This window comes from Meriones unguiculatus, chromosome 8 (assembly GCF_030254825.1).
Source record: "Meriones unguiculatus strain TT.TT164.6M chromosome 8, Bangor_MerUng_6.1, whole genome shotgun sequence".
NCBI lineage: Eukaryota > Metazoa > Chordata > Mammalia > Rodentia > Muridae > Meriones > Meriones unguiculatus.
Window position 1 is genome coordinate 11,381,319 of NC_083356.1, and position 25,795 is coordinate 11,407,113.

A 25,795-nucleotide genomic window follows, 5' to 3' on the forward strand; every position below is an offset into this window, starting at 1 on the left:
ACAGCCTAAAAGTAAAACAAATAGATCCAAATACTAGTTAAACTTACAATATAAAAAGGCAACAAAGGTTTAAAATAGATTACCAATATGCTCCGAGTTCTGGAATTTCAACCCAATTATAGATGTTATTATGAGTTACCACATCAAGATCAAAACAAATGCTTTAGAAAGACTTACCAGGTGTTTTCTTCTTCGAAGATATCTGATTTACCATATACAAATTAAGAAGGTCTAAACTGACCGTGGGGTTCTTGACAGGTGAAAAAACTCCTAGTAATTTCATTTTTGATTTTAACTTGTTCCTTTCAAAGTATTCCTAAAGTAATTAAAAATTAAAAATATTAGCGGGACTTGGTAGTACATGCCTGTAATCCCAGGACTTGAAGAGAGAAAGGCAGGCATATCTCTGTGAGTTCAAGGACATCCTGGTCTACAAAGGGAATCCAGTACAGCCAAGTCCACACAGAGAAACCCCATCTCAAAAATCAAACAAAACAAAACAAAAAAGAATTAAAAATATTAATTTCTCAATCATACAATTCAAGGCAAATCATAAACAATAAATGCACTGAAGCTACCCTGCCAATTCATGTTTTCTCAATGTAACACAACATTCACGTTTCCATGTGAACTGAAATAAATTATGATAGCTTGTGGTTGGCCTAAAGACTTTAAATCTGGCAGGTAGAAGGGGAGGGGTTGCACACACACACACCTAGGAACTAATAATAATAAAATTGTGCAGCCAACTAAGAGGAAAGCAAAAGTTATGTGAGAACTGACCTGCAACCGATGCCAAGTTTCAGTGTATTCCAGTTGCTTAATGTTTTCTATAAACCACACTGCACATATATATCATTATTTGTCCAGTTTATATTTTTCCTTGACTTCTGAACTATAATTAGTCTTCAGTTTTAGTTACATCTTTACTAAATTCAAGGACATTTTGATTTTATGTATTTATTTAAGTGTCTTTGTTTTGTACTGTGTGGAAGTGCACATGTCAGTGCGGGAACCTGTGGAGTCCATAGACTGCTGTTGAGTCTACTGCCTCTGGAGTCTCAGGCTGTTGGAAGCCAGCTGACGCGGGTGTCAGACCAAACTCAGGTCTTCTCTGAAGGCCATTTGTGCAGTGAGACAATGAACCAGATCTCCTGTCCTCTTTTAACCTTTAAATTAGTATTTTAAACTATCAAAGTAACGGGTTTCATTATTGCATTTTCACGTGTATGTGTCCTTCTAACTCTCTTAATTGTTCCCTTTACCTTCTCTTCTCCACACTCCTCTTCCTGTGCTACTCTGCACTCTGACTGGTCCCTTCCTCCTCCTAGGTAGTCTCGCTTTTGATTGCACCACCCTCTCTTTTCTCTGCTCTCTAAAAAATACCTCCCCTGCTTCTCCTGATCTCCTTTTTATTTCAAAACCTGTACATATACAATAAAACATATATATTTATATGTTATACATATATATTTATTTATGTCATATGTATTTACAATTTTAAATCTAGATTCCATATATGAAAGAAAATGTTAAGTATTTTGTCTTTCTTGCTCTGGCTTGTTTCATTTAATGATTTCCAGATCCACCCATTTTCCTGAAAATGTTATGATTTCATTTTTCTTCATAGCTAAATAACTATGTATCATATTTTTATACATTCTTCTGATGCTTTATTGTGAGTGCAGGCTAGTCCCATTCTGAGCTACCGTGAAGAGTGTAACTAAAAACCAAGTTGGTCAGCCCTGAAATAATATACATACAAATAACATTACATCTATTTATATATTTAAAAATATACACACATACAACAGAAATAACAAAGAAATAAAAACCATGCATTTGAGAGAAAAAGGAGAGGGGGTATGAGAAGGGTTAGAAGAAGGGGTGAATGATGTAATCATATTTTAATTAAAAAATTAAAATATACTTTAAAATCACAGACTAGCAACTCGGTGACATTTTATTCCCTGAGACCCTCTTCTGCTATAGATAGCATTGCCCTCTGCCTTAAGCTTCATCCTATGAAGTTATAATAGTCTTCTTCCTAAAACCTAAAAAAATAAACACTGTAAGACCCATAAAAGAGGTCTCATTGTCAAAGATCAAGCAAAGATATAAACTTCCCATTAAACAAAATGAATCAAACATAAAAGATATACATATTTCACTTGAATGATCTATAATTCTACGTCGAAATGAAATATCTTCAAAAATTCCATACCATACATGGTTCCATAATGAAATAACAGGCCCTGTAGGATGCAATTTTTTTTTTTTTTTCTGGTTGAAAGGAAGTTTGTGTCAGGTCTTATAATTATCTCAGAATTAAGTCAGTACAGCTTAAACCACTTCATTTTGTGGTAGATAAAAGCCAGTGAGGGATACAGCACAAGTTGGTATGACAGGAGATGGTATAGCACCTGGGGAGGAGTGGTGCTGGTAGGCAAAGGAAGAGCAGGAGTACAAGAGAAGCTCTTAGAGGCGAATTCTAAGACATGTGGGTGAATCTGAGTTAGTCTCAGAGAGTAGCACTGTAAGTTTACAGGAGTCAAGAAGGGTGGTGAATGGTACAGACTGAAGAGGAAATAAGCCTTTATTTCCAGGAGTACTGAATAGTTAGTTTTGCTCTTCTTCCTTTAGTTATCATGCTAGTTCCTACTCTCTGTCCACACAAAAAGTCAAAGTGAGTGACTATTTCATCTAAGAAGACTAGGCTCAGCCTTTTTGATGAAGTCTGGCTTGGTAGAATCAACTAGAAAATAATCTAAAGAGAAACAAATCTTTCACAAAACAAAACAAATTTTAACTTGCAAATAACCATTAAAATGAATAATTAAAGAGATAAAAACCTAGAGATGTGTTAAGAAAACATTGGAGGAGTTTCAAGCTGAGGAGAATGAGCAGTTGTATAGGAGATGATGATATAGCAAAGTTTGATTGAAAATACTTGACACTGATGGAGGGGAAGAAGACCTCCCCTATCAGTGGCCTGGGGGAGGGGCATGGGAGGAGACCAGAGAGGAAGGGTGGGGGAGGGGGAAGAGGGAGGAAGCTACAGCCAGGATACAAAGTGAATAAATTGTAATAAATAAAAAAATAAATTATAAAAAAAAAAAGAATTGACATTAACAAGACTGAACAGGACAGCAAGCGGGAAAGCGGAGGTGGCTTTAGACTGGAGTGCTTTAGCAGGAAAAAGATCTACCAGAGGAACCCCACCCTGCCACTGTTTCCACTCCCTTTCCTCTCACTGAGCACACTGATGTTCTGGTTTCCTCCCTCCTGCCCTCTCTATATTTTGGAAGTTTCTGTACAAGGAATCTCAGTGCTTACATGATATGTTCTTTTGCTCAGGGTTGTAGACTGAGAGTGACGCACACTAACTGCATGCACTTAACACATTATTTCTACTAAAGCACTTAATTCTTCCACAGGCCATACTTTGTTTACTGCTCATATTACTAAAGTACTAATGAAAATTTGGGAGTTTCCCCATGCATGTTTGATCACTCTCTCTGTCCTCTCTTATATAGTAATAGCAATGACCTAATTATTCATGTATGTTTCTGTAAGTATACATTTTCAAAACTTTTTCCAAGATATATACAGCTAGTTGTAAGGTATAATATAATTACATGATTTCCCCCTTTTATTTCCTCTCCCTAAACCTCCTTGCTATCTTTCAAATTCGTGGCCTCTTTTTAAAATGTTGTTACATGCATATATGTATATACATTCATAGCCCTAACTATAACCTGCTCAGTATCTGTGTCACTCACATGTATGTTTTCAGGTATGACCATTTGGAAATGGATAACCAATTGGTATGCTCTTTGTGAGGAAGACTATTTCTCTCACTCTCCAAATTTCATAGTTGCTTGTAGTTCCTTGTGTAAGGTTGAGGTCTTGTGGACTTTCCCACATCCACTATTGTTGCCCTTGTTCATCTCATCTTTAGGCAGTCATGCTGGTGAAACTTTATGGGTGTAGCTTTTGACATTACTAGGAGACACAATCTCGCAGCAAACTCACTGATCTTCTGGCTATTATAATGAATATAGTAAAAGCTGACAAAATAAGCCAGGCATAGGACATGAGATTATTATAGTACTTTATGCAAAACGTGATGGCTTTAATTACAGAGTTAATATCAAGAATAATGAGAAGTGGGTAGATTTGAGATGAATCTTACAGTTAGAAGGGCAGCAACAGTCAATAATGACCATTTTAAGTGTCTGCCTGAGCAAAGTATGCTGTTTAACAAGCTATATACAAGAAAAAATGAAGGTAAAATGAAGGCTTCTTCCAGTCTTATTTAAGTTAATCCATTTTTTTTGAGACAGGGTCTTGAAGGTCTAGAGAACTGGCACTCACTATGCAACCCAGAGTGGGCTTGAACACACATCAATCTTTCTGTAATTTAGATACAATTACAGAAGTATGACACTATGCCTGGCCATAAGGGGAATTAATTAATGGCAGTGATTCAGAAGTTTAATGTTAAGTTTGCTATTATAGAGCTAGCATCACTTAATTTATAATGCCCTTACCTTCTGCTTTCTTCTTTCTTGTTTTATCAGGACCCTGGTCCTAAAACATGAATAAAATGAACCATTCAATTATTAAAGAAACAGACCATTTCTAAGATGATTGACCTTTCAGTTGGAAATCTGAAATTAAAATCTAAAAATTTACCTATCATTGTAATATTTTCTGAAAATATGAAAATGTTTTAAAATTTTTTATAGCATGTAATGGTTTATATAAATTTCTCAGGAAGTCCAAATGCAAAAATATTATAACAATAATTAATAACAGACAAAATAAATCTGAGATAAACAAAAAGAAAGAAATGTTTTCGAAATGCCATATTATTGAACCATTCTCATCTGGTAGAAACACTTTTGGTCAACAACTCCATTTCCTTTGCTTTTCTTTACATTTCCACATTCCTTAATGTCACTTAGGTAGAGACAAAAGACATAAATCTCTTCAAGTTGTACGGAACTATGGAATGTACTGTTAGAGCAACTTTAACTGCACTAATATACCAGTTATAGCACACACCTGTAATTTCAGTAGTTGGGACCCTGAGGCAGGAAAAACATGAGTTTGAGGGTCACCTTACACTACAGAGTTGTTCTGAAATACTCTGAGCAACATGGCAGGACACATGACTCTAAACTTAAAACATCAAGGTCCAAATCATTAGCTCACTGGTAGAACCCTTATCTAGCACTCACACAGTCCTGACTTTAATCCTCAGCACTGCCAAAGGCAGAAGGAAAGGAGAAAGCCCTCCCTACTCTATGTCAGTTTGAGTTGCTAAACAACTGTTTAACCAATATTGGGGCACACACACACAAAAACAAACAAGCAAACAAACAAACAAAAAAGTTATACCGCTAGGTATGCCACTTTGAAATGCTAAATACTTTGAAGAAAAGCAATACTCAAAATATGTTTTGCTAGAACTATCTCCTGACTACCTTCCTATTACTGTCATCTCTTCCGCAGTAGACCAAAGAAACTACAATTATTTCTTTTCACCACAGATCATAGAAAATAGAACTTACTTCCATACAGCCAGTCATAAACTCTAGAAATAGAACTTAGATTTTTTTTTTATGTAAGAGCTGACTATCAAAGAAATTTTCTGATCACTCTTGTTTGATATAGACTATGGAATCCACATTCAATTTAGAAAGGGGTCTTGCCTCATACTTGACAGAAAAAAAAATGCTACATAGAGAATCCAAGGAGAATTTCAAATAATAGGCCTCTTGGGCTTCTACTCTTATTATTATTATGTCATATTGTTTGCATCCGATCATTCTTACTCATAGGTGTCACTTCTTCATCAAACCTAAGCATAAGAAAGAATGAATGGTTTTCCCTGGGTTTTGTGTCTTCATTTCTCATTCCTGGATCACATGAAACTGAGTAAAATAAATGTTACACTTCTCTCTCCACAATCTGTCTTTAGTTACAGGTGTCAGCTGTGACCTTTATGATGTGTAGGAAAGTTAGTATGTTTTTCTGCCTAAACTCAAACAACAGAAATTCCTCTCAGTTCTGTCACCTGTATGGAATACAGTCAAAATGACCAGTTACATATCTATAGATATCCACTTTCTGAATCACAGATGAATACTTTACATTATTTGTTCACATAGTAAAGGGTGGGCTATCTCCCTGGAACATCTTTTGTAAAGGTAGAAGTCATAATCATGGACGATCCTCTCTTACAAATTAATACCATCCCAGGTCTCACACCTCTCCATACATCACCGTGGGGGTTAGAAAATTCAAGTCTTAGCCATACAATGTAAAGACATTAATTAGCAAAGAACAGAATCCTGTAACTTGGAGTGGAGATGTGTGGAAGGACTCTAGTGAGGCTGAGGACTTTGAAGCACAGATTCGCAAGCATCTCACCTGAGGAAGTAGTCGCTCCATCATTAGCAGAAGACATACTCCCACCCCAAATCTCAGAAATATTGCCTTTTCTGCCTTTGACTAGGAAAAATATTCCTTCACTTTCCGATAAACCAGAAGTGACTTCCCTGAAGGAGCTGCCAGGCAAGATAATACTGATGTCCCACCAAAAGCTTCCTTTAGACTACAACAGGATTAAAGCTAAGCAGGATCCTAGAGGGGATGCTGAGAGTGTAGTCTGTAAGAAGGTGCCCTGCATTATTACAAAGCTAACTGAATTTGCTAGTTCATTCTAACAGAAGTCTGAGATATGTGTGGGAGTGAATTTCAAGGGTGTGGGAAGTGGTAGAAGGGAACACAAAACTGGATCAGGCTGCCTAGTCGATACTGTACTACTAAGTGAAGACTCTATGGAAGCACGCATAGTTAAAGGTTGTCTAACATTTGTTTGAAAGGTTGGCTGAAGCATTTGCCAAAAGATGACAACTGAAAAGGAGTTGGAGATGCCCGATATCCTTTGGCTTAGTGTTAATGAAGGGGTTTTAAGGCTCAGATAAACTGCAATGCTGGAATGAGTACCCTGCATAAGATCTAATTCTCTGCAATGGGAATGTCAAAAAGACAGACCTTCACTAATCCTATAAGATACAAAACTGTGACAGAGGCACCAGAACATTTAAAGAGCTTTGTGCCAGATCATAGGGTTGAAGACTGCTTCTCAGATGGATGAATTAAATGCAGTGGGTTTAACTGGACTGCATGGTAGCAGGGGCCATGTGACAGCACTGACTCACCAAAGGTAAAGTGCTCATAGATATCAAAATAGTAAGCATAGGCAAAGCAATATTCATAATGGCCTGACCTGAATTGGTCAGCACAGGCAGTGAGTTTTATGGTGGCATGACTAGGTGTGGACCTTCGGTACTGGCTAATCAGTAATTGTATTTCTAGATATGAAATATATCAAAAGCCTACTGCATTTCTATTTGATCAATATAAACAGAAAAATTCTCAATCAAATTGAAGAAATGATCTATTATATTATCAAAAAGGGGAATCTTGGCCTGTAAACCAATTTCCAAATGAGTAAATTTGAAGATCCAGAGCCCCTTGAATGAAGGGGTGGCCAGGTCCCACTACGGAAGGACCTAGATAAAATATTTAAGATTGTTATTGTTATGTCTATTTCCAGTCCTTTCCCCAGAAGGACCCAAGGAACATAAAACTGGATCAGGCTGATTACCTTTCACAAAGTAACTGTATACTATAGAAAAAGAACCAATCAGACTTTCCATAGTCTATTGTATACTGGTTCAGAATTGACAATAATTCTGGGAGACTCCAAAAAGCATTGTGGCCCTTCAGTTAAATTAAAGCAGGGACTTATGGAAGACAAGTGATTAATGGAGTTTAGGATAAATTCCAACTCACTTGTCTAGGAGTTCCTAAATTCATCCATAGTTATTTCCCAAGTTCCATAAAGTATCATTGGGATAGATATATTTAGATGTTGGCAGAATTCTTACATTGGCACTCTGACCTATGGAATGAGGGCTATTATGGTTGAAAAGGCCAAATGGAAGCCAGCAGAATTTCCTTTACCAAGGAAAATAGTGAATCAAATAAGGAATTGCAGAAATTAGTGCTACCATCAAGGACTTGAAAAATTCAGCAGTGGTGGGTTCCATTATATCTCCGTTTAACTCTCCCATCTGGCCAGTACAGAAGAGAAATGGGTCATGGAGAATGAATGACAGTTGACTATTAAAAACTTAATTAAGGAGTGATTCCCACTACAGCTGCTGTACCAGACGTGGCGTCCTTTCTTGAGCAGATTAATGCATCTCCTGGTACATGGTATGCAGACAAGGATCTAGCAAATGCATTTCTGTTGGTACCTGCACATAAGGACCACCAGAGCAATTTTTCAGTTGACAAGGTCATCAGTATACCTTTATAGTTTTACTTTAAGAATATATTAACTCTCCAGCACCATGTCATAACTTCGTTTGAAGGGATCTTGATCATCTGTCTCTTCCACAAAATTTCACATCAGCTCATTACATTGACATTATTATGCTGAATAGACAAACTGAGGATGGATAGCAACTGCTTCGTACTTGTTGGTAACAATATGTATATCAGAGGAAGGAAAATAAATCCAACCAAATTTAAAAGACCTTCCATGTCAGTGAAAGTTTTAGGAAGCCAGTGGTGTGAGACATCCAGAAATATTCCTTCTAAAATGAAGGTTAAGTTGTTGTTTTTTTTTAACCTGGCTCCTCCCACCACAAAGAAAAAAGCACAGTGTTTAGTGGGCCTACTTGGAGTCTAGAGATAGCACATTTCTCAGTTGGTTGTGTTACTCTGGTCCATACACCAAGTGGCTCAGAAAGCTACTAGATCTGAATGGGGCCTGCATCAAAGAAGGGCTCTTCAGCAGGTCTAGATTGCTGTGCAGGCTGCTCTGCCACCTGAATCATATAATCCAGCAGACCTAATTGTGTTTGAGGTATCAATAGCACAAAAGAATGCTATCTGGAGCCTCTGGCAGGCCCCTATAGACAAATCAGAGAAAAGACCTTTGGGATTTTGAAACAAGGTTCTACCATCATCTGCAGAGCAGTCCCCCTTTGACAGCTTTTGGCCTGTTTTCTCATCTTAGTGGAAACTTATCATTTGACAATGAGCCACCAAGTTACCATGCAACCTGAGCTGCCCATCAAAAGCTGGATATTACCTAACCCACCAAGCTACACAATGGGAAGTGCACAGTAGCAATCCATTTTCAAATAGAGGTGATATACACATGATCAGTACTGAGCAGGTCCTGAAGGCACAACAAGTTACATGAAGGAGATGTCCAAATGCTCACTGTTTCTATTCAGTTACACTGCCACCTGCTCCCAAGGATTTACCTATAGCCGGATGGGCATGCCTTATGAACAGTTGACCGGGAAAGAGAAGACTAGAGCCTTGTTTACTAGTGGTTCTGCATGTTATGCAGGTATTACACAGAAATAGACAGTTATATCACTGAAACCCCATTCTGGAACAACCCTGAAAGACATGGGAAAAGGAAAATCATCACAGTGGGCAGAACTTGGGTCAGTATACATGATCTTACATTTTCTTTGAAGAGAAAATGGTCAGATGTGCAATTGTTCACCAATTCATAGCCTATAGCCAATGGACTACCTGGATAGACAGGACTTGGAAAAAAAAAAAGCATGATTGGAAAATTGGTGAGAAAGACATCTAGGCAAGAGTTCATGGACAGATCTGCAAATGGTGAAGAATGTAAAGATATGTGTGTCTCATGTAAAGTCAAAAGTGACTTCAGTGTCCAAGGAGTTCAATAATTAAGTAGATAGGATAACCCATTCTGTGGACAATCAGCCTCTTTTCCCAGCCATCCCTGTCTCTGCCCAATGGATCCATTAACAAAGAGATCATGGTGGCAAAGATGGAGGTTATGCATAGTCTGGACAACATTGACTCCCACTCACCAAGGCTGCCTTGGCTGCTCCTGCGCCAGATCTACCAATAGCAGAGACCATTTCTGAAGCCCAGATATGGCACCATTCCTCAGAGTAAACAGCCAAGCAATCTGGTGACAGGTTGATTCCACTGGACTGCTTCCTCCATGGAAAGGACAATATTTTGTCTTTACTTGAGTATATACTCATTCTGGTCATGCATTTGCCTTTCCTGCATATATTGCTTCTGTCAAAACCACCATCTGTGGACTCACAGAATGCCTTATCCACTGTCATAAGTAATCCATACAGTATTTCTTCTAATCAATAAACTCACTTCACAATCAGAGAAGAAATTGGGTCAATGGCCATGGAATCCACTGGTTCCCCCACAATCCATGTTCCCCGACAATCCTGAAGCAGCAAGCTAGATAGAAAGGTAGAATGGACTTTTGAAGACAAAGAGTGCCAGTTAGGTGGCAACAGGATGGAGGGCTGGAGCAACGTTCTCCAAAAGATGGTATATGCTTGGAATCAGTATCCAATAGATGGTATGGTTTCACCTGTAGTCAGGATCCACGAGTCCAGGAATCAAAGGGTAGAAAAGGGAAAAGTTCCACTCACAATCACTCCTAGCGACTCAATAGGAATACTTTTCCTTCCTGTTCTTGCAAACTGAAGTTTGCTGGCCTAGAAATTTTGCTTCCAGAGATGGAAGTGTTCCTGCCAAGAGACACAACAAATATTCCATTGAACTAGAAGCTCAGATTTTCCCCTGGCTACTTTGAGCTTCTGATATCTATAAGCCAACAGGCTAAGAAAGGAATAACAGTGATAGAAGCAGTGATTGATCCAGATTACCATGGGAAAACTGGCTGCTTCTCTGCAATGGAGGTAGGAAAGATTGTGTCTGTAGTGGGAGATCCTTCAGGGCATCTCTTGGTGCTACCATGTTCTGTAATTAATGAAAAACTACAACAGTCTGATCCAGGCAGGGTGACACAGAACACAGACCCATCAGGAATGAAGGTATGGGTCACTCCTCCAGAAAAGAACCTAGACCTGCTGAGGTACTTGTCAAGGATGGAGCAAATAAAGAATGGGTAGTAGAGGAGGGTAGTTATAAATACCAGTTAAAGACACATGATCAGTTACAGAAACAAGGATTATAGTTATCATGTCTGTTTCTACCATATACTTTAAGAATGTGATTTTACAGATATTTGCATTTACTGTCCTCAATTTCTATATCAGAGCTGTAACCTCAATTAAGAGAACATCAATGGTTAATATATTTAAGTTTGAGGTACTAAAAGACTATCCCTCAAGGGACATTGCCAGCAATTCTAAATTTATAGTGTGTTGTGGTTGCATGAGAAATAGTTATATCATGTTAGGCATAATTATGGCCTGGTTAAATATATAATGTGTTTGTTATTACGCATGGGATAGTTATATCATGTTCTGCATTATTATGACCTGGTTATTTCTTTCATTTGAAAATAAGGAAATATGATTTGTGTCAAGTTGACAAGGGGTAGACTCATAATGGCTATTCTTGTTTGTCAACTTCACCACGTTTAAAATTAACTAAAACCCAAGAGGCTGAAAATACTTCTGAGGAATCATTTGAAACAGAAAGGGCTATTTTTTTATTTTATTAATTACACTTTATTCATTTTGTATCCCCCCATAAGCCCCTCCCTCCGCCCCTCCTGATCCCACCCTCCCTCCCCTTTCTGCATGCATGCCACTCCCCAAGTCCACTGATAGGTGAGGTTCTCCTCTCCTTTCTGATCTTAGTCTATCAGTTCTCATCAGAAGTGGCTGCATTGTCCTCTACTGTGGCCTGGTAAGGCTGCTCCCCACTCAGGGGGAGGTGATCAAAAAGCAGGCCAATCAGATTATGTCAGAGGCAGTCCCTCTTCCCATTACTATGGAACCCACTTGGACACTGAACTGCCATGGGCTACATCTGTGCAGGGGTTCTAGGTTATCTCCATGAATAGTCTTTGGTTGGAGTATGAGTCTCTGGGAAGTTCCCTGTGTTCAAATTTTCTTGTTCTGTTGCTCTCCTTGTGGAGACCCTATCCTCTCCAGCTCTTACTATTTCCCACTTCTTACATAAAATTCCATTCACTCTGCCCAACAGTTGACCATCAATGAAAGGGCTAATTTTAATCCAATCTTTTGAGGTGGGAAGATATACCTTAATACCTTTCTTTTTGATGTTGGAAGATCCAACTTTAATCTGGGTCACATACCATCTGGTAGCAGCCTAAATAAAGGACATGGAAGAAGGAAGCTTTCTCTTTGCTCGCTTTCTCTCACTCTTGTTGATAAGTCCATCCTTTCACTGACATTAAAACCTACGTCAAGACTTGTTGACTGATCGATTGCTAGATTCTTGTACTTTCCATTGTTGGACTAGCTGGACCACAGCCTGTAAGCCACTCTAATAAATCCTCATATATATATATATATATATATACATATATGTGTGTGTGTGTGTGTATACATACACACACATGTGTAAATGTATATTATTCATTCCTATCAGTTTGGCTCCTCTGGAGAACACTAATTAATATACATTACATTATACTTTTAGAATATCTGATTTCAAAAATTGCTTTTTAAGGGTCCTGGAAGATGGTTCAGTAGGTGACGATACTTACTGCCAAGCCTAATCATTGAGTTTAATCCTTGGAATCTGTACAATGGAAGGAGGGAACAACAAACTACAAGTTTTCCTCTGACCTCTACTTGTACTCCTGGCATGCACATACTATGTATAAATGGGTATGCAAACACATGAGTATATGCTAATATGGGCATATGCATGCATGCACACACATAACAAATAAATAGATATACATTTTAATTGATATTTGAGTTTCTAATTACTTTCAGTGAATACCTTTAATACCAGCACTCAAGGAGGCAGAGGCAGGTGGATCCCTGTGAGTTCAAGGCCAGCCTGGTCTACAAACCAAGTACAGGACAGCCAAGGCTAAACATTGAAACTCTCAAAACAAAAACAACAACAACAACAAAAACATCACTAAAAATTTTTAAATTGAGATTAGGACAGAATTTTCAACAATTTCTGAAATTTTCAGAAGCGTTCTTCTGCAGTTTGTACTACCTGTTTATGTGAAGTGGCAGTCATGGCATAGGAAGTTACAACCTCAAAATGTCAAATAAGTTTGAAATTGCTGGAGATATTCTGTGTCCTGTGGTCTCAATTAAGACAAGATATTCTTTACATAAGCATTAACCAGCACTTCTGTAGCATGAGTATGCAAATTTGTATTCATCTTTAATGAATGGTAAAATTGCTTATCTATAAACGAATTGTTTTCAAATAACTTCTTTATTATTTATTATCAGCAAACATCGGACTTAGCCCTTTTATGAATCTGTGTGACTGTGGTCATATGAAATTTTATCAGACAAAAGGAGTTGAGAATACAAAAATCTTAAGCCTTTGCTAAAACCAAGATGTGACTGTGTATGGATCTGTAACTGCCATAGAATGGCTCAGCTAACTCTCAACTTTTTGTTCGTTTAGCTCAAGAATTCATATAGCCAATGACAGCTTTATGTAAATGTGCATATATGCATACACACACTATTCTTCATATTATGTTTTTCTTTACCACATTTTCATATTAAAATCTTGAAACATCTTCAAATCTAATTTCATATATTAATTTAGTAATTAAATTTCCCAAGAAGATAAGTCTGATGGGAATCTTAGGCTTCTTGGGCCCACTTTGTTAAGGGAGTGGGGGATATCTCTGACACAGACTATGTTACCTGCTTTTAGATCACTTCCCCCTGATGGGACTTCCCTACCAGGCCACAGGGGAGGAAGAAGAACTCAGTCCTCGTGTGACGAGATGAGCTAGGGTGTCTGGGTAGTGGGGCTCCTCTATTCTGAGGAATAGGGAAGAGGGGATGCAAGAGGGTGGGTGGGACTGGGAGGAAAGGAGGGAGAGGCCTATGACTGAGATGCAAATCAAAGCAACTTAATATTTCATCTTATCCCAGTCATGATAAAGATTAATAAAATAGTTGACAGCAAATGCTGATGGATGTGGGGAAAGGGAACCCCCATTCACTACTGGTGGAACTGCAAACCAGTGTGAGCACTACACAAATCTGTATAGGGTTTTCTCACAAAGCTAAAACTGAATCTGTCATGGGACCCCGGCATACCACTCCATAGCATGTGCCCAGAAGACTTCACATTCTATCTCCCAGGCACTTGCTTAGCCGTGTTCATTGCTCCTCTACTCACAATAGCAAGAACCTGAACACAACCTACATGTCCTTCAAGCAACAGATTCACCATTAAAATATGGTACATATACACTATGGAATAGTATTCAGTTGTAAAAAAAATGAAATTATGAACTCTGCAGGTAAACAGAAATAGAACAGATCATATTAAGTGAGAAAGAAAGAAGTAACGCAGAAAGAAAGAAGGAAGGAAGGAAGGAAGGAAGAAAGGAAGGAAGGAAGGAAGGAAGGAAGGAAGGAAGGAAGGAAGGAAAAACACATGTTCTCTTTATTGGAAGCTCCTAGCTCAAAATCTGCTGATGTGAGTACACAGCTGGAGTAACTACAGAATCCAGGAAAATAACCATTTAGACACAACCATTGTCTAAATAGGGGGGACAGGGGGAGCTGGAGAGCAACAGAGAGGACAAAAACAAGGTTTAAGCAATATGATTAGAAAACTGAGAAAGAAGAAATCATTAGGAACAGGGAGGCAGATAAATACAGAAGGCAGAAAGAAATAAAGGGGAATAGCAGGGAACAAGTAATGTGATAGGAGGAATGAGAAGGGAGTGGACAGGGAGGTAAATACAGAAGAAGTAGAGAGAAAGTTAAAACAACAACAAAAGAAATCTTTAAAAACGGCATAAAAATCATTTCTATTAGCTATCTCTTTTTAAAAAAGAAAGAAAGAAAGAAAAACATATAACACATGTAATTCTGGGAACAGATATACATTGGCAGTTTTTTGTTGTTGTTGTTTTGGTTTGGTTTTGGTTTCTTTACAGTCCAGAAAAGGCTATTTTTTAATTCAAGTAACTGCAAATAGGAAACCAGAGGAGGCCCCAGGCTGAGACAAACACTGGCCACCCCTCCCCCATAGAACAAGGGGAGTCGGTGGCCCTACACCCTTTCCCATCAAAGTGGGCCCCCTCCTCACTCTGCTGCAGCATCCACGGGGCAGGGCCCCATCTTCTCTGGTGTGGGGTAGTAAGTGACCAGCCTGCTGCGTCCCAGCCCCCTTCCCCTAGAGTGTCTTGGGGAAGGACAGTGCAGGCAAAAAAAAAAAAACGGGAGGATAAATGTTGGCGCTGGCAGCAGCAGCAATGGTGGGTGTCTACGCATGACCATTAAACAAAAGAACGACACAACTGTCCAGAGGTAGTTTGTGAACAGAGGAAAAGATGGAACCAGAACCTTGGGGGCTGGGGAGGAGCAAAAGGAGGGGGCAAGGCTAGCTCTGTAGTGCTGCAGGAAGGGAACAGTCTAGAGTGGAAGTGGTGGGGGCGAGTAAGTCCCCCTTCTGCCTTAGGTGGAAGCCAAAAAGGACCTCACCTTGGAGAGGGGTATTAACTTTTCTCTGTCCCTGTCCCATGTGAGAACAAGGTGGGTGGGGCCGACACCTGTCCTGCTTCCAGTAGCCCAAGGGGCTTAGCCAGCCTCCAGCGGGTCTAGGTAGAGTGGGGCAGAAGAGATTGAAAAACCCGCCTGGTGACAGTTTGGTGGGAGGGGGGCATGCTGGGACCTAAGCATCCCCTGCACTGACCATACCTGTTGCTGCCAGGTCAGCCAATGGGGCCTGTCAGAATGAGCTGGGGCTGAGCCCCATATGGCCAGGGAAGGCTCCCAGGACCTCCCACAGGGAAGGCAGGAACAGCAGAGCAGAAGGGACTGGGGAAACAAAGAGCCCAGAGAGCAGTGTCTCTAAGGGAGATGCTCAGCAGGATGGGCTGCAGCTCAGGGGGAGGTTAACGTTGTCTGGAGAGGGCAGGTGTGGCGGAGAGGAGGGCGCGGACTGAACCCTGCTCCCTGGGTGCCGCAGAGCCTGCAGCTAGTGCTGTAGTGTAGAGTGGGGGCGGGGGTGAGTGGGCTGGGTGCAGGGCTTCCAGTCCCAGGGGAAAAGCTGCTCCTCAGTGGCTAAGGAGCAGGTTGCAAGGCGTGTGGTGGTTACTGCTCTTCCTCCGAGGACTCCTGGGAGAAGCCCTCTACTTCCTCCTTCTCCAACTTCTTGGGTCTGCCCCTTGGTTTCCTCGCTGGAGTTGTCGTAGCTTTGCGTGTTTTGGTGGCTCCCTTATTTTTGCTTCTCTTTGGTCGGCCCTGAGGTCTCTTCGGTGTTGGTCACTGGGCTCCTTCGGAGGTTGCTTGTGTGACCTGCCCTGGCCTTGCTACTGCTGCTCAGCCCTGTCCTTTCCCTGCTGGGAGGCCAGGGCCTGGCTGGACTTCGAGCCCGACTCACTCATCTGCCTTCTCTATGGGGCAGTTGAGAGTGACTGGGCCAACACCTGACATCACCCCGACTCGGAGTCCCAATTGGAGGAGCCTATATTGGCAGTTTTAAACTTTTCTCATCTGGCTCACAATAATAGCTAAGAGCCAAAGAACCACCTAAAAACCCCAGTACCAAACATGAGAAACCCTCTTTTGAGTTATTGTCCAGGACTGTCCCAAAACATCAAGTCTGTATGCTGTTGTCCTTGGTTGCCACCCAGAGATGGAACATTAGGTCCACATTGCTAAAGACACTAAGCGCTTCTCAAACAGGGCTCAGCGATGCCTGAGCTGGAACTAACCTGAATGCCTCCTCTCTGACAACTAGCTTTCATGGTACCAGAAGAAACCAGGCAAGACTTCAAGGAGGGGAGGCAAACAAGTCCTACCCAGCTATGAGACCTATGAAAGATATCAACAGCCAGCATGACACTACGGGTGCATCAGTGGCACACATGCCTTTGCAGTAACTAAGAGCTCTATAGTTGGACTTAAGATGGTCTCAATAAGAAGGATACTACTATGCGTGGTGTTGGAAGCCTAGCTCACCAGTGCTCGTGAAGTCATGAGCACAACCACTACTCAATGCACATAATCCATAATAGCAATCTTAACATTTGTCCTTGTACCCACAGCAAGTCCTCACCCCTCATCAAGGAAAGTTTTCTTTGCAACAGACAGAGATCACCACAAAAAACTACAACCAATCAAAATGCAGGGTAGTGGAGGCCAGTCCCTGTGGATATACCTACAAAACACTCTCACACCTAAGGCTCAGGCAACATAGCAGAAGAGATAGCAGAAAGATTGTAAAAGCCAGATGATAAGAGGTAAAATAGTGTCTCATAGTACTGTCAGAAGCTACAGCCATAAAGTCTCTCAAACATATGCTAAACAAAGAAGACACCAGTGGTCCTGCCAAAGTGGATGGAGAAAAACCCACAAGGCCTCAGCCATATACAAAGAACTACAAGCAATTAATGAATATTAGTAGTGGAAAAGTCTCCTCCGGGGAAGAGCACACCAACTCATTGTCCAGTGCTAAATGGTCAACAATGAAAACATACATATAGGTAACATTAGTCAGACTGAGTAGGAAATATTTAAGAATATATATGTATATACATGTATGAATGTAGTAACAACTAACGAAAAAGATCCATGAACTTGGTAGAGATGAAGGGGAATATATGGAAGGATTTGAAGGGAGGAAAGGGAAAAGAGAAATGTTGTAGTCATAATTTCAAAAGAAAATGAGTTAATGGATAGAAGGAAAAGAAAGGGAGAGAGGAATAAAGACAGGTGAGAAGAAAAACATGCCAATTATAGACATTCATGAGAATTTCTGCCCCCTTTTATCCTAATAAGAACTAAAAGGAGTAATTCTCAAGAGACATTTCTCTTGAAATTCGAGACACAAAATATGTTTATGTCTTTAATGATTGTTAAAGAAATTAGAGAAATAACAACCATGGTTAATAAAGAAATATTTAAAGAAAGATACAAAGTTGTAAAATCTACATTGCCTGATATCAAAACTATATAAGCAATTCAGTACTATAGACATCACACAAATGTCTTACATCATCAGTCTAAAATTATTCCTTTGGTTGGTTTGTTTAATTTTCAGGTTAGCATACTTTCTGAAAGGCCTGGAATCATACAAAACAAATTGTTTCAGAATGTCAAGATCTTCTAACTTTTACAAGTATGATTAACGTTGGAAAACTTAAGGCAAATTAAGAGCCTTAACTATTAACTGGAATATAACACTTTAATGCTTGTGTTACACAGAAATGAATATTCACCTAAAACATAAAAACATAATATTACTAACTAATAGACTTATTAAGATTCAAGACAGTATCTAGCCTAGAAAAAGTACTTACATTGGCTTTCCACAAAACTAAAGCAGGTCATCCTGATGTGTCAGGAATAGTAATGGTAAATGTTAGAATGTTGTGTCTTTAAGTCCATCTCATAACAAGCCAAAAAAAAAAAAAAAAAAAACCTTTTAGAAATACATGAACTACAACAGAAAGGCACTAAGGAAAGAAACTATGAAGCCAATAAAGTAGAAAGCTGAGATAGCTGGAATGTAGAACCTATTTAAAAGAACTTCTCAGAGACTGAATTTCAGTACTTTAACACAGAAACACTATTTCAAACTACAGGCTATACTCATAAACTACCCAGTCCACACTGAATAGGATTTTAGAATGTGCATGACATTCTAATATGGAAGTTTATTTCAGGATATTCACATTATCATTAAATCAGAACAAATATGAATTTATTCCCAGATCAAAATAAGCAGTTAAATTACCTAACAAAATGACAGAATAATATGCCTTTCAATAGCTCTACTGATGATATTAACTCCCAATTCAAAAGATACAGACAAGCAAATTGCATTAAAAAACAGAATCATCTACTTGTTGCATTTAATAAATGCACCTTACTATTAAAAACAGACACTGCCATAGTGTAAAAAATGAAAAGAGAAACTGAAATCAGGAAATGAGCAAATGTCACTGTGCTAATAGCTGGCAAAATAGGCTTCAGGCTAAAATTAGTCACACTATCAAAGAAAGAGCTGATCAGGAGAATATATGTACCAAAATGGGCATACCCAAGTCTATATAACAAATAATATTAGAAATAAAGTCACAGATTAACCCTAATACAATAATAGTGAGTGACTCAACAACAGACAGGCCGGGCCAACAAAAAACAGAGGGACATATGAGTGAAATGACATCATGGATCAAATGGTCCTAACAGACATCTACAGATCATTCTGTAAAAACACTGAAGAATATATCTTCTTTCTCGGAAGCCCATTCAACTTTCTGTAAAACAAATTCAGTCAGAAAGTAGTTGGTTACTTCATGACTGTCCTGATCTTCATATTTCTTTTCATCATCTACTTTTGTGTTTGAGATTATTAGTCTTATAGTACGGGATAACCATATTACAATCCACAGACCCAAAGAAGCTAAGTAGCAAGGAGGACCCAAGGGAGGATGTTTGAATCTTACTAAGAAGGGGAAATATAATAGAAAGTAGAAGTGGTAAAAGAGAGGGAACAGGATAGGAGAGGAAGTTCTGAAGGAAATGGGGGTAGGGATCAGATGTGGGTGGAGCAGGGCTAGGAGAGCAGAGGCCTTGCAGAGAGAACAGAAACCTTGGGCAGGACCACCCCTGAGACAAGCTGGAGACCTACAGCAGGGTAGGCTCCTGGGAAGAAGATATGGGGATGACTCTAGCTGAGACTCCTATTAGAAAGGACCATGGAGGCTGAAGGGACCACCCTCCAACCAGACAGGACTCCTAATAGAGGTAGTGGAACACCAGCCCACCTCCAAAAACTTCAACCCAAAATTTACCCTGCCTACAAGCTATGCAGGGATAAATATAGAGCAGTGATTAAGGGAATATCCAACCAATGCCTGACCCAACTTGAGACAACACTAAGGGAGAATGTGAACCCCTGACACTATTAACAACACTCTGCTATGCTTGCAGATGGGAGTCTAGTCTTGCTGTCATCTGAGAGGCTCCACCCAGCAATGGACCAAAACAGATGCTGAAACTCACAGCCAAACTTTGGGTGGAGCATAGGGAGCCTTGTGGAAGAGTTGGGGATAGAATAGAAGGACCTAGAGGGGTACAAGAATTCTACAAGAAGACAGAGCCAACTAACCTGGGCCTAGGGGGGTCTTGTGAACACTGACATACCAACCAACGACCATGCATGGACTGGAACTAGGTCCCCTACACATATGTACCAAATGGGCAGCTTGGTCTTCCTGTGGGTTCCCTAGTAAGAGGAGCGGGAGCTGTCTCTAACAAGGATTCTGTTGCAAGCTTTTCAATCACTTCCCCCTGGCAGGGCTGCCTTGCCCGGCCACTGAGGAAGATGACATGCTCAAATCCTGATGTGGCTTGATGTGCTGGAGAAGGTTGGTGAGGGAAGCTCCCCTTTTCTGAGAGATAGGGGAGGAGAGACAGGATGATTGAGGGAGAGAAGGTAGGACAAGGAAGAGAGGAGAGAGGGGGCTATGATTGAGACGTAAAGTCAATAAATAAATTAATTTTTAAAAAGTGTCTGCTTTCCTCCAGTCCCAGACTCTCTTGGGGATAAGGGCAGGATATGGGGTGCCTTTTTTTTCTCCTTGGGTTTTTCAGTATATCTATAGCCACTGGTGAAATATAATAATGAGATACAATCACATGATGATTATTAACTCTAATTTCCTCTCTCCCTCTCTCTTAATGGGCACTGAGATTCCCTCTCTTTCCTTCCCTGTTGCCATTCCCTTGGAGAAAGACAGGCATCTGCTTATATTTGGAGAGAGGAAAAGAAAAAAACAGCTTATCAGGGTTAGGTGCATAGACCTCTGACCAAAATGGAGGGCACTGAGTACTGCCCTAGAATGTATGACTGTGCTCACAGCTAGGTACCTGATGCCTCCAAAGAGTTTTGCTTTTTCATTGGAAGAAAGTGACACAAAACTACAAGATTTAAACTGAGGTTACTCTTTCACAACTTCATTTCTGAGGGACTTGATTGTTAAACTAAGACAGAACCTCTCATTTTGTTCAACCCATGATGTCCTCACCATGGCCCATGAGGCAAAGTGATGCCATGGAACTCTTTTGTTTTCTCATTTTCTCCATATGCTTCCTTATGTACATCCCTGTCCCTTCCAGATCGTGATTGGACTGTTGCCCCAGCAGCTTGTAGCTAAGGATCCAAAGGTGGAGCCAAACAATATCCAGGTGGCATCTGTTGGTGTTACCACTTATAACTGGTGGTAAGCCTTTCTGGAATCCCCTCCAAGAGTGAAGACCATGGAATTCCTCTCTTCTTTCTGTTTCCCTATTACTTCAGACTTACACAACTCATTTTCTCCTGCTCTATGTCTACTTCTGTCTACTGCTCTATCGATGCTAACCTAACTCATGTCTCTTTTAATTAAGGTGTAGCTACTCTCATGTAATGCTTTCTGAGTATCCTATTGCTATGTGATAAGATCAATGCATTTTCTGTAACAGACTACAGAGGCAATGCCAAACTTCCTTAGTGAATTCTTTTGGTTTTGAAGCATTCCTTTACATACTGTATTATTTGGGCCCTGAAGCCATGTGTCTTCAATACAATCCAGCCCAAACAGACAACTTTCTTTTTTAGTCATTCCCAATCATTTCAGATCCTTACAGCCAGAAAATTTATGACATATTCAAGAAACAATTGTAGCCTCCAATGGAAAAAAAAAGTAAAGCTTGATCCCTACCAATCAAGGAAGTTTGTGGGTTCTGAACCTCTCCTTTCAGGAATCTTAATGCTTGGTAAGGTTTCTTCAGAGATAGAGGAAGAGTATGTTTCTTGCTTCTCATCAAATAACTCTGGAATTGACAACCCAGATCTATTGATCTACCTTTCAGATGTATTCCATGCCTTTTAACACTGATATTTTATAAGTTATCAGAAAAAAAAATGTAGGAATAACCCATCAGTATCATCAGAATAAAGGCTATGTTGGTAAGAAAACCTCATCTTCTCGCATGTTCACAATCAGGGGAGAGAAGATAGATTTCAGGGTCCTGTCAGTGAGGACAGCTGCTCCTATTGACCTCTCTTAATGCTCACAAATGAGGGGGAATAAATACTGGGATTGTCAGGAAATGCCCAGATGTACAGAAAAACAGAGAAACCAGAGGAAATTCTAACATCTCCTTTTGATGAGTGGATAACCATCCATCATTCACTTGATCCACAGGCCTTGAAATAAGATACTTTATATCTCTCTGCACCTCTGAGCTTTGCCTAAATGTATACTGGGAGGATTAAAAAAAGTGGACTCTAGAGGGAAATGTCATTAGTAGCATTGTCCTTTTATAGGAGACAGGACACTTACTCATCAATTTTTCAGGTTATCTGCTTTCACTTATGGCACATGCTGATCGTGAGTACAGAGTTTTAAGCAGTTGGCCACCTTTAAGTCCATCAAAAGAACATTTCAAGTTAAGAGACCTATAAAGGCAGACATGTCAGTCAGCATGATTCTCCATGACCATGGTGCTTACTACTCTATACTCATGACCTTATAAATTTAAGCTATCAGACAGATAGTGATAGTTCAAAATAAAATCTCCCCTCTCTGACAGCAACATGAGGTGGGAAAAGAAATTTGCTGTCTCTTTTGATACCTGTTTCCAATGCACAGAACAGCAGGTGCTAAGATACATATGAACAATTTGGTATATTGCAGACAAATGTCCTGGATTCAGCCCTATGTTACTGAACTCAATAGAGAGTCTAAATAAGTTAGTAAATTTCTTGTGACACTATGTCTCATGATATTAAGAAAGACAGCAAAATAAAATGGAACCAGTAAATAAGAGAAGTAGACATTAGAATGAAGATATTTTAGTAAACAAAGATTTGTATATGGTAAGACTTTGTCCTGAGGGAAGATGGTTAGATATTTCTAGAATGTAGAAGATGAAGACAAACTTGGAAGGCTAAGAAGGTCACAAAAGTTCTGAGTAGGTTATATAAGGTAAATGATTAGGCTTCAGGATGATATACATGATGATAAAAAGATTATTAAAATCTCTAAGGCCAAAGTGCAAACCTTTTAAAAAATCAATGGTGTTCTTTTAAGTTATTGCTCTGCTCATCATGGGATTTAGAACTAGCTTTAAAGAAGCAAAAAGTATGTGTGATCAGCATAACTAGGACAGCAGAGTCTTAACAACATCTAGATTTGTTTTAAAGATTGGTTTTTGCCCAAGCTTCAGCTAAATACTGCGCAAACGTTAAATGTTTCTTTGTTCCTTTGGATGTTCACACAGCACCTTCTGGCATCATGAAGGCATCAGGTCAGATCCAGATTGAGTGCTTCTGGTCCAGCGTCCAATGTGCATAGTGTCTTCAGAAAGAGGGACTTCCATCTCTGACAGGCAACCAAAAGCAACCTCAATAGCCTATGTTTAGGGAATCTCTTGGGATCCCCTGATCAACAACTCAAAAGGAGGCTTCTCAGACCTGTGTGTTAGGGGTTTTTGTTAGCTCTTGGAGGGAGCATTGTCAGCCCAAATGGAAATTTTTATTTACATTCTACATGTATCTGCATCCACAGATTTATATGTATTACATGCAATTTTAGGTAGATAAGGGTGTATTTTAGATATCCTTACTGCTATTTTACCATCCTTCCTCCTTCTTCTTCATCTACTCCCCTCCCTAATTAAATCTCCCTTTGTTTTTCCCATTCCCCCAACTTCACATCACCTATACCCTGCTATTTCCCTCTCTGTTGCTCCCCCCACCTCATGGTCCCCCCTTACTTTCCAGATTTCTGCGGTTACTCCATATAACACTCACATCTGAAGTTTGGATCTAGGAACCACAGATGAAAGACAACACGTCCTTTTGGGTCTGGTTTATTTCACATTATATTATCTTCTCTAGCTCTATTCATGAACCTGAGATTTCATGTAAGAAATTTTCTTACATTTTCACTATACCTCCACTGGTGTGTGGGGTGGGGAGTGGTGTGTCTGTATGTGTGTGCAAAGTTGTGAGATATATACATATTAACAATTAAAGACATAAAGGTAATGAATTGAGAGGAAGAGGGTATATGGGAATGGTTGTAGAAAATATAGTAAAAGAAAAATTATGTACTAATCTTTAACCTCAAATACAAAAATTATTTTTGAAAGGGTAAATATACCAGACTAAAAATAACTAACCTTCTAGGTCTATATTAACCATACTTGGAAGCATATGCCTTTGTAGACAGAAGGACAAAAGGGATAGCCAATATTTTGGGCCTTACCTTCCAAGGTCAACTAGCCTCCAGTGGACAATAGCACTTCTCTCTAAGAGTGCCACCATCTAGCACATTACCTGTGCCCTTCTTCAGTGAGACCCAGAGGTTGAACTCTAATCAGTATACATTCTACAGTTGAGAGTAGGGACATGGTCCCTATTCATTCAAAGGAAGCAGAGTGGTCAGGAAGACCCAGATTCATCCTAGCAATAACAAACCTTTTTCTTAAGGCTAAAGGAACAAGGTAAATCTATATTATCAATTAATACTTGTGAACCAGACCCTTAACTGACCCTGACAAAAAAAAAATAACTGATTAATTTTTACCACCTGTATGGTCTTAAACAACCAAGCGTAAAGTATAGTATAGGAATAAGGTTACTGTGTAACTCAAATGCTGATTTCTGTATCCCCTATATCTAGTTTTAAGCCTTGTTCTAAGAATCTCCTGTCTCAATGTTGTATAAACTCTTGCTCCCCAGCTGTCCCTGATATGTGTTCATGTGAGTGTGTGTTTGTATGTAGGTATGAATATATATTCGATTAGAGGTCAAAGGGCAACTTCTGCAGTCAGTGCTCTCCTTCTGTATGGAGTACAATGATCAAACTCTGGTCATGAGTCTTGACAGCATTCACTTTTACTCTGAGAAACATGCTAAAGCGCTCATGTCTTAGTATTTCACCTGTTTTACATTTACTCTATGATGTTTCAATGCTGGTTTACATTTAAAGGAAGGCTTTTTATCTCTTAATCTCTGATGGAAAATAAAATGCTAAGAAATTGTAACCATGTTTATTTATTCTTGGTTTAGGCCCCTGATAGTTAATGACTGAGTAGACTACAGATGCAGTACTTTATGTAGAGAAAATCAATCTTAGACAGAGTGTCCTTCAAGACATTGTTTTTGCACCCTTCCTGCAGCAACTAAAGCAGTAATCTCAAAGTAGCCAAGAAGTTCATGGTTTGACAGGAATACCTGCACTTTAATAGTATTCAGGTCTTTAAAAGTTCCACATCATATCTAATACATATTTTATCTTAAGTTATGTGTATTTGTACATGAGTGCAGGTATCTGTGGAATCCAAAAGAGGATGTTGTATTCCCTGGAACTGGAGTAACAGTTCATAAATACACACTTTTTAAAAGTCAAATTTAAATACATCACATTATAGTCATTATCAACTATATCCTATTGAAGTCTGTAAGTGAATTTCTAGTTTTCTCTAAGGTATGCTAACAGAACAGTCGCCAAAATAAACCAGGTAGATTTATTTTGTTTTACATTTGTTTGTTTACTTATTTATTTGTGCATATATGTGTAAGCACTCACATCCCACACTGTTGTGTCAAAATTTCTTCCAAGATTAAAACATACCATTCAGCAGGGAAGTTCCTCAAGCCAGAAAGTAAATAACTGAAATAGCTCCAGGAAGTCCCTGAAACTGAGTGTATTCAATAGGCCTCCTCCCTA

The 25,795-nt window shown here is 39.5% G+C and overlaps 1 protein-coding gene and 1 pseudogene across 1 annotated transcript in view; both read right to left on the reverse strand.

Moving 5' to 3' along the window:
* The window catches only part of Redic1 (regulator of DNA class I crossover intermediates 1), a 34,448-nt gene extending 24,156 nt beyond the window's left edge, over positions 1-10,292 (reverse strand). The window contains exons 1-3 of the mRNA XM_021657285.2: positions 10,258-10,292; positions 4,554-4,593; positions 178-316 (exon numbers count right to left, since the gene is read on the reverse strand). Coding sequence (XP_021512960.1) covers positions 178-316; positions 4,554-4,593; positions 10,258-10,292 — 214 coding nt within the window. The remainder of the gene's footprint in view (positions 1-177; positions 317-4,553; positions 4,594-10,257) is intronic.
* Positions 10,293-16,154: 5,862 nt separating this feature from the next.
* LOC110561042 (high mobility group protein HMG-I/HMG-Y-like) lies at positions 16,155-16,447 on the reverse strand (annotated as a pseudogene).
* Positions 16,448-25,795: the final 9,348 nt, after the last annotated feature.